Source organism: Etheostoma spectabile, chromosome 1, assembly GCF_008692095.1.
Source record: "Etheostoma spectabile isolate EspeVRDwgs_2016 chromosome 1, UIUC_Espe_1.0, whole genome shotgun sequence".
Classification (NCBI taxonomy): Eukaryota; Metazoa; Chordata; class Actinopteri; order Perciformes; family Percidae; genus Etheostoma; species Etheostoma spectabile.
Window position 1 is genome coordinate 23,422,366 of NC_045733.1, and position 9,898 is coordinate 23,432,263.

The 9,898-nt window shown below is 45.7% G+C and overlaps 1 protein-coding gene across 1 annotated transcript in view; it reads left to right on the top strand.

Annotated features, from left to right (window-relative positions):
* The window catches only part of LOC116689200 (serine/threonine-protein kinase BRSK2), a gene marked incomplete in the record, with an annotated part of 273,622 nt that overhangs the window by 243,131 nt on the left and 20,593 nt on the right, over positions 1 to 9,898 (top strand). Inside the window, 4 exon segments of the mRNA XM_032515617.1 lie at positions 3,320 to 3,368; positions 5,024 to 5,147; positions 5,897 to 6,077; positions 7,765 to 7,812. Coding sequence (XP_032371508.1) covers positions 3,320 to 3,368; positions 5,024 to 5,147; positions 5,897 to 6,077; positions 7,765 to 7,812 — 402 coding nt within the window.

Sequence of the window (9,898 nt, forward strand, 5' to 3'; positions counted from 1 at the left end):
TGTGTGTTTGTGTGTGTGTGTGTGTGTTTGTGTGTGTGTGTGTTTGTGTGTGTGTGTGGGGGGAGTATCATATCACAAAGTTACAAAGAGTTTCATGAAAATATTGGGTTTTAATTTTTGTAATTTCTTTAAATTCAAAACTGTTACTTGGATCTAACTCAATAAAATTAAGAAAACATTTCCAACTACTTTTTGCAAGTTTAGTGAACTAACTCATATTTTGAGTAGAACAACTTAATAATATGCATTTTAATGTGAAATTGCGAAAATATGAAGACTGAAACATTTTCAGAAAAGCCAATAAATTGAGTACAATCAGTGTCAAACATATCTGCATATTATACACATTAGACCTAATTAAAATAGGTAATATTTAAATTAAAAAATACTAGTTAATGTCCTCTGATTTATTCATTTTGACCAATTTGCCCTTTTTTGTTTTGACAGTATAGATCTTTTAGAGCTATCTCCTCTTCACCAGTTTAAGGTGTCGCTTCTTAACTATTTGCATACAAGCTGCAACGGTTTTCCTCATACTTGATACTTACACTTGATTTTTCATTTTTATTTATTTATCTGGTATTATTTTATTAACGGTCTATATTAATGACCTTAACTGTCCAATATGCAACGGTTGGGATGGGGAGGATATGGCTGGTTTTGGTGTGATGGAGAGCTTTTGTCTTTTTGCACTCAAACCGGTCTTGGAGTCCAGACTCGAGACCATACTTCTGTGGTCTCGGACTTGTCTCGGGCTCGCAAGTATTTGGACTCTGACTTGTCTCGGTCTCGGCCACTGGTCTTGCCAGATCTGGCTTTTGGGCTTTTGGTTTGGACTGAGTCCAGGTGTCTTTATCATGTTGATAATAACATTGGAGGGAAAGCGAAATCCAAAATGATTGTCTTGAGACGGTCATGCATAAGACCTTTTTTCTGTCCTGGACTCGGTCTTGACTCAGACTCAAACCTTTTTGGACTCGGCCTTGACTCGGACTCAAACCTTTTTGGACTCTGTCTTAAGTTGGACTCAAACCTTTTTGGACTCTGTCTTGACTCGGACTCAAACCTTTTTGGACTCGGTCTTGTCTTGGACTTGAACCTGTTTGGACTCGGTCTTGTCTTGGACTTGAACCTGTTTGGACTCAGTCTTGTCTTGGACACTAACCTTTTTGGACTCGGCCTTGACTCGGACTCAAACCTTTTTGGACTCTGTCTTAAGTTGGACTCAAATCTTTTTGGACTCTGTCTTGACTCGGACTCAAACCTTTTTGGACTCGGTCTTGTCTTGGACTCTAACCTTTTTGGACTCGGTCTTGACTCGGACTCAAACCTTTTTGGACTCGGTCTTGTCTTGGACTCTAACCTTTTTGGACTCGGTCTTGTCTTGGACTCTAACCTTTTTGGACTCGGTCTTGTCTTGGACTCTAACCTTTTTGGACTTGGTCTTGTCTCGGACTCAAACCTTTTTGGACTCAGTCTTGTCTTGGACTCAAACCTTTTTGGACTCGGCCTTGACTCGGACTCAAACCTTTTTGGACTTGGCCTTGTCTTGGACTTGAACCTGTTTGGACTCGGTCTTGTCTTGGACCAACTAATCCTGGTCTTGGACTTGCCTTGGACTCAACTAAGGTGGTCTTGACTACAGCCCTGGTGTATGATAATGTACTGAGCAGAGAGCGTGTTCATGTATCAAACTGCGTCCTCGTAGTTCAGGGGAATAGGTCCAGACATGATGGCTCACCTGCTGCCGGTCTTATCAGGAGAACCAGCCGCCTTAACTACCTGAGATAACGATCTCATTACAGGGGCCGCAACATTTGCCTCAGCTCTGCTTTAGTTGAGGTAGTTTAATGCCACGGGCCATGATGAACTCATTTACACGCACAGATTATACACACTGACGGAAATTATAGACACAACGCACACTTTTGTTTTTGCCGCCATTCCTCATGAGCTGAACTCAAAGATCTAAGACTTTTTCATTGTTACACAAGAGGCTTATTTCTCTCAAACATTGTTCACAAATCTTTCGAAACCTTCACCCAGCCATTGAAGAAGAATAGACCGATATTCCACACGCCCCAATCAACAACCTGATCAACTGTATGCGAAGGAGATGCGTTGCACTGCGTGAGGCAAATGGTGGTCACACCAGATACTGGTTTTTGGACCCCCCCCTACAATACAGTAAAACTGCGTATTTTAGAGTGGCCTTTTATTGTGGCCAACCTAAGGTCTTTCCTTAAAGAGCAGGTTTAGACGAGCTCTGGGATGTTATTTATCTCCCAGGTCTTTCTTTAAGAGCAGGTCTAGACCAGGACTCTGGGATGTTATTTATCTCCCAGGTCTTTCTTTAAAGAGCAGGTCTAGACCAGGACTCTGGGATGTTATATCTACAGGTCTTTCTTAAAAGAGCAGGTCTAGACAGAGACTCGGGATGTTATTTATCCCCAGTCTTTCCAAAGAGCAGGTCTAGACCAGGACTTGGATGTATTATCTCCCAGGTCCTTTCAAAGAGCGGTCTAGACCAGACTCTGGGATTATTTTCTCCCAGGTCTTTCCATAAAGAGCAGGTCTAGACCAGGACTCTGGGAGGTTATTTATCTCCCAGGTCTTTCCATAAAGAGCAGGTCTAGACCGGACTCTGGGATGTTATTTATCTCCCAGGTCTTTCCATAAAGAGCAGGTCTAGACCGGACTCTGGTCCTTGTTTTGTTACTGTTGATCATCTGTCCATCATCGTGTAAAGCCCCACCCTGACAGTTTGACTGGTAGAGCTAGACCAATATTATAGCAGGCCGATATCATCGGCCAATATTAGTCATTTCGATATCAGCATTTATAATGGCCAGTAAAAGAAAAAAATATACATATAGTACAGATAGTATTTCAGTTTGAGTCTTCTTTATGAAAAAAGAGTACACATTCTCTGATTCCAGCTTGTTAAATGGGGATATTTTCTAGTTTCTTTCAGGGCTTTCTTTGAATAGGGACAGATGCTAAATCAGAGACATTTGTTGTACAGCATAACAGTGTTAATATGCATGTATATATCTATGTAGAGTATATATGTATGTAGAGTATGTATGTATATATATATAGTATATATACAGTATATATATATATATATATAGCTGTTTCCAATGCCCGTCCCTAGAAGGGTTTTCAAACTGTCATAAAAAAACACATGTGAAACATTTCCAAATTAAAACACACAAAGCACATAGAAATAAAATACATAATACCCATACATCTGTGTAGGAAAGAGATGACCCCCCTCCAACTCAACTCTGTGACCTTTGACCTCTTCTTTCCACAGTTCCCACCCAGGAAGACATGTCCAGTCTGACTCCAGACTCGTCTCCAGAGTAAGTATCCCCAGAGATCTCCTAGAACCAAAGACACCAGAGACGACCCCGAGTGACTTCCTGTCTGCGTGTCCCGTGGGTGTTTTTGGGGGACCACCGGCAGGTCCTGAGTGTTTGACTCCAACGGGAGAAGTGGACATGAACACAGATTATTTCGCCAAAGTCATCCACGTATCTCCAGAACATTCTGACTCTAAAATGGCGTTTTACAGACGGACACATCAGGAGAAAAGTAACTTAGTTTGAGACGTATTTGTGTCTCAGGGCCGAACTCTCGCGAGATCTCGCAAAACGTTAGGTTTTAGCGATTGTATATTTAGATCATTTTTAAAATCAAAAACAAACTCATTGTAAAGGTTGCCAAGACGTTTTTATCATCCGTGGTGGTAAAAACGTCTTTTAGCTGTGTAGGTATCCGACGTTAGCAGAGGAAGATTATTTTTTAGGGCGTTTTTGGCCTTTTTATTTTGGACCTGACACCCTGAGGGCACCTCAGTCCACTGAGTGTTTTGAAAAAGGCCTTAAAACATTTCTTTTTAGCAAAGCTTTTGGTCCCTTTAGATGTTTTTTTATCCTCTCTTCTAAGAATAGTTTTATTTTCTTTTTCATTCTTTCATTTTTGTTTTTATTTTTCTCTTTTTTTTACCTGTAGCACTTTGAGATCTATTGATGAAAAGTGCATTATAAATAAAATGTATTATTATTGTTATTATTGTTATTATTATTATTATGACAGCTGAAGACATGAAAGGGGAGAGAGAAGGGTAACGGTCAGAGTCGAACCCGCAACCGTTGCTTCGAGGAGTAAATCTCTCTCTATATATATGTATATATATATATATATATATATATATATATATATATATATACATGAGTGCCCACTCTACCAACTGAGCCATCCGGGCGCCCGATATTTTGCAGTTTAAAAAATATGAATAAAAATGAATTATTGATTTTTAAATATTGCTTTCTGTCAATACACAATGACATACTCTGTAGCCTATTTCGACTACCTTCATTGTCTTTGCTGTTTTCAAATCAGTATTTATATCTGTTTAATATGAAGCACTGGTTGCATTTTTATAGCGTCAGACATGTTCCTGGTGTGCAAAGACATTGAAAACGTCACGCAACTGACACGCAACTGACACGCAACTGACACGCAACTGACATGTGACAGAAAGGCCACTTTAACACCTTGCAGGCGGTGTACAGGGGGCCCTAAGACTCAGATCTGGACAGAACCACGCTGATTTCTGCAGCGCTTCCAGACTTAGACTTAGCTTTATTGCCGTCCGCCTTCGGATGAAAGTTCAGCTGATACATAGACAGCATGAGGCTCCAGTGAAAGTCATATGTTATTCAGCGTCGGGGTACCTACCTGCTCTGCTGCTTTACGTAACCTGACGTATAGATTTACATGTGTAGGGTATCTGAGTCATGACACGACCTAATCCCTGTTTTGGCCGACCCTGTACGCAGTTCTGTCACATTCTCCTCCAGACTGGGGACCCATTGGCGAACATGTCTGTAGATTAGTCACTGAACATTTTGGAAGGCTTTGTATTTTGTATTTTTGTGTGCAATTTCTGTCCAAGTTAATCTACTTCAGCTGTATATGTTGTTCTGATGCACGTTGCGTCTCCTCCCCGCAGACTGGCTAAGAAGTCGTGGTTCGGGAACTTCATCAACCTCGAGAAAGAGGAGCAGATCTTCATCGTGATCAGAGACAAACCTCTCAGCTCCATCAAGGCAGACATCGTCCACGCCTTCCTCTCCGTGAGTCTCCTCTTCTTCCGTCTAGCGTCTGTTCTCCTCTTCCTGTCTGATGAATCACTCTTTTCTGTCTGTGGCCCGTTTGTCTCTTCTGTCCTCAACTGTCCCTCTTTCACAACTCAGTGGAGGAGGCAATGGGAGACTTAGCGGTGGGGGGTCAGTAGCTCAGTCCTTAGGGAGTTGGCCTGGGAACCGGAGGGTTGCTAGTCAAGTTCCCGTACTGATCAAAGTCTGGTGGTGGACTGGTAGCTGGAGAGGCACCAGATCACCTCCTGGGCACTGCCAAGGTGCTCTTGAGCAAAGCACCTAACCTAAAGGCAACTGTGCTCGAACCAGAGCTCTTTGGACTAGAGCCCGACCAATAAAGGATTTTTGAGGCCAGTACCGATACAAATATTTGATTATTTAAAAATCTGATATTCCGACATATCGGCCGATGTATATTTTTTAAAAAATCCAGAAACGCGTTACAAAACGGAAACAGATGTCCCTAACATTAGTTATTTTTAGTTATTTATGAGTTCTCACTAAAATAACATGATAATAATTTGCTTTATTGTCACAACAAAACATCAAAATATATTAAAGTTTGGATAAATAAAATGTAGAAAAATACAAACTTAAGATATGAAACTTAAAGTCTTTTGAACAAAAACAGAGCGTCCTCTGGTGGACAGACTATGTAACACCATCACTAACATCACTTCTCTCTCTCTCTCTCTCTCTCTCTCTCTCTCTCTCCCCCCCCTCAGATCCCCAGTCTGAGCCACAGCGTCATCTCCCAGACCAGTTTCCGGGCGGAGTACAAGTCCACGGCCGGTCCGACGGTTTTCCAGAAGCCCGTGAAGTTCCAGGTGGACATCACCTACACGGAGAGCACCAGCGCCACCAAGGACAACGGGATCTACTCCGTCACCTTCACGCTGCTCTCAGGTAAGCAGCACCCGCTAGATCACAGAGCAGGAGGTGTCGGCATGCAGCACCCGCTAGATCACAGAGCAGGAGGTGTCGGCATGCAGCACCCGCTAGATCACAGAGCAGGAGGTGTCGGCATGCAGCACCCGCTAGATCACAGAGCAGGAGGTGTCGGCATGCAGCACCCGCTAGATCACAGAGCAGGAGGTGTCGGCATGCAGCACCCGCTAGATCACAGAGCAGGAGGTGTCGGCATGCAGCACCCGTTAGATCACAGAGCAGGAGGTGTCGGCATGCAGCACCCGTTAGATCACAGAGCAGGAGGTGTCGGCATGCAGCACCCGCTAGATCACAGAGCAGGAGGTGTCGGCATGCAGCACCCGTTAGATCACAGAGCAGGAGGTGTCGGCATGCAGCACCCGCTAGATCACAGAGCAGGAGGTGTCGGCAACTGCAGCACCGCTAGATACAAGAGAGGGGGTCGGCTGCAGCACCCTAGATACAGAGCAGGAGGTTTGTCGGCATGCACAGAACCCGTAGATCTACAGAGAGGAGGTCGGGAGGGTGTCGGCATGCCAGGACCCGCTTAGATCACAGAGCAGTGAGGGTTGTCGGCATGCAGCAACCCGTTAGATCACAGAGCAGGAGGAATGAGAGAGGGGAAAACGTCAGCAGCAAGGGGAATGAGAAGGGGGGAACCGCAGACCAGGGGGATATGAGGGGGGGGGACGAGAACGACAGAGCAGGGGGAATGAGAGGGGGAAAGCCAGACAGGGGAAGAGAGTGGGGAGGAACGCCACAGAGCGGGAATGAGATAAGGAAAACCCAGGGCAGGGGGAATGAGAGGGGGAAACACCAGAGCAGAGGAATGAGAGGCTGAAACGCCAGAGCAGGAGGAATGAGAGGGGAACCAAGCCAGGCAGGGGGAATGAAGGGGGGAAACCCCAGAAAAGGAGGGAATGAGAGGGGAAAAGAGAGGGAAGAAAACCAGAACAGGAGGAAAGAGAGGGGGGGAAACACCAGAGCAGGGGGAATGAGAGAGGGGAAACACCAGAACGGAGGAAGAGAGGGGGGAAAGGCCAGAGCAGGGGGAATGAGAGGGGGAAAGGCCAGAGCAGGGGGAATGAGAGGGGGAAATACCAGAACAGGAGGAATGAGAGGGGGAAACACCAGAGCAGGGGGAATAGGGAAACCAGAGCAGGAGAAGGAGGGGAAACACCAGAACAGGAGGAATGAGAGGGGGAAGGCCAGAGCAGGGGGGAATGAGAGGGGGAAAGGCCAGAGCAGGGGGAATGAGAGGGGGAAGGAAACAGACAGAGAAATGAGAGGAACACCGAGCAGGGGGAATGAGAGGGGGAAACACCAGAGCAGGAGGAATGAGAGGGGGAAACACCAGAACAGGAGGAATGAGAGGGGGAAAGGCCAGAGCAGGGGGAATGAGAGGAAATATGTAGAAATGTAAATTGAGACGTCGTTGACGTTACAGAGCTCCTCGGTTTCTGTCTGTTATGAACGTTGTCCTTCCAACCGCAACGCAATGCATTGTGGGATACTTTTGCTAGCGTAGTGTTTTTTTTACAGTAATTAGTACGCAAGTCGCGTACTACTGGTTTCGTTCTCAGGTTTTTCGGATGTACTAAAACTGTTTAGCTCCTAATTAGCATGCTAGTGTGGGAGCGCTAACGAGGCCTAGCGACTGTTCCAGGTCCCAGCCGGCGGTTCAAGCGCGTGGTGGAGACCATCCAGGCCCAGCTGCTCAGAGTCCGACAGCCCGGATCCAGCGCCCAAGATTTGTAAGTGGAGGTCCCTCGCCACCCGCCGCCCCCCCACCCCGCTCCCGCCCCCACGTCCTCACGCCTCCACCCACCCCCGGCCCTCCCCTGGCACTCCTCCACAGCACAGACAATCTCCTGTCGCCCACCGTGGGTGGGACCCGCTCGCACACTGACTTATAGCAAACTGGCATCTGCCACGTGCGCATGGCCCGGCACATACCATGGCGCTGGCACACACCCCCACCACACACCCACACCACACGACACACACACACACACCCACACCACACCAACACACACCACAACACACACACACACAAACCACACACACACACACACACAAACACACACACACCATAACACACAAAACGCACTACAGAGCTACCCATACTACCCCTGCCTCTAAACAACACAACACACACACGTCTCACTATCTGTGTGGGACCAGGTCATTGAAATACATAAGCATACCCTAGCCCCTTACCTAACTTTAACCATAAACCTAACAGGCCTAACCTTAACCACCCCCACCCACCTTACACCATAACCATGACAACCGCTACAGGCCTAAACCTTAACACACACCACACACAGACATGTTAACATGGTAAGGCTGAGCTGTAGATGTTCAGCTGAAGGGGATTACTAGGGATTGGGCATCGAGAAAACGGTTCCAATTTGGGATCGAAATTAAAAAATGTTGGTGTCGAATCCGATCGTCGTTTTCAAATTGAAAACTCGTAAGTTTGGGTTACGAACGCCGGCCGCACGCCATTCTTCCATTGCAAAAAGCCCGGTTAACCAACTGTATAAATCCAGTTCAGAATAATCTCAAGTTCCTCTGGGGTAAATACGCATGTGGACCCGTTTAATCTCCCCCCCCCCCCCCCCCACCCCCCCCCCCCCCCCCCCCCCCCCCCACCCCGCCCCCCCCCTCCCCCCCCCCTCAAAGAATCACAAGTCACTGAGAACCGGAATCAGAATTGTTCAGATCTCGGGTGATCATGTTTGGATTTCCAAAAAAGAAGAAACTCGTCCGGCCTCGAGACACAAATTCAGAGCGGCTTCTCAGAGGTTAATGAACATGCTTTATTATGCCTCAATGGTGCAAAATAACTCATGTAATGAAATAAAATCTGTAACAAAATAATAGCGCTCTTTTAAAATAAATAAATAAATATGAAATAATGTATATGACCTGTTCTGTGTCAGCTTCAAAATCCAGCTTTAACCAAATATCTCTTAAAACCGTTTCCCTGTAATGAAATCAGGTTTTTCGGTGAGAAACACAAGCTGCAAAGAGCTAAAACAGAACAAAATGTGTTGCCAGGAGTTTGTGCCTACAACTCTTGTTATGAATTGATACTATAAATAAAATAGAATTGAAAAATGAATAATATCTAATGGAGTATAATATATATAAGGCAGCCTCTCATGAAATACGTCACAGTAAATTACCGTAGTATTGTGTGCAAAGCGCAAGTAAATTTAAGAACACGCTTAATGCTGATGGTCCCATGAAAGCAGTGGGAACCGGACATTTTCATGACGCCCCGGACAGTACGTAAAAAGTGGACATGTCCAGGCGAAAGAGGACGTTTGGTCCCCCTAGTCAAATCCAAACGATGCCCAACCCGACTGATTGCATCACCCGTAAGTTACCCTCGGCAGACAGCAGCCCCGGCTCCCACCCGGCGCCTGACTCAGCAGAAACACTCGGATGTTCCCACAGCGTTTAGATATCAGAGCACATTCATATTTTATTTAGTGTTGCAGAAACACATCGGAACATATCCCACAAGTCTGTGAAATCTTCTCTGATGTGATTGGATATTTTGGGCTGCCTATAGAAAGATGGAAAAACAACAAATATGGAAGAAAAGAAAGTGACTGTGTGTTCTCCAGTCCTTGTTAGTTGTGTTTGTCAGTGTGACGCTGTGCTGTTGCTGTCGTTGGTCTCTGTGGATATTCACTTGATAACGGTTCCCTCTGGTGGTGAAGCAGAGAAACTACAACACACACACACACACACACACACACACACACACACACACACACACACAC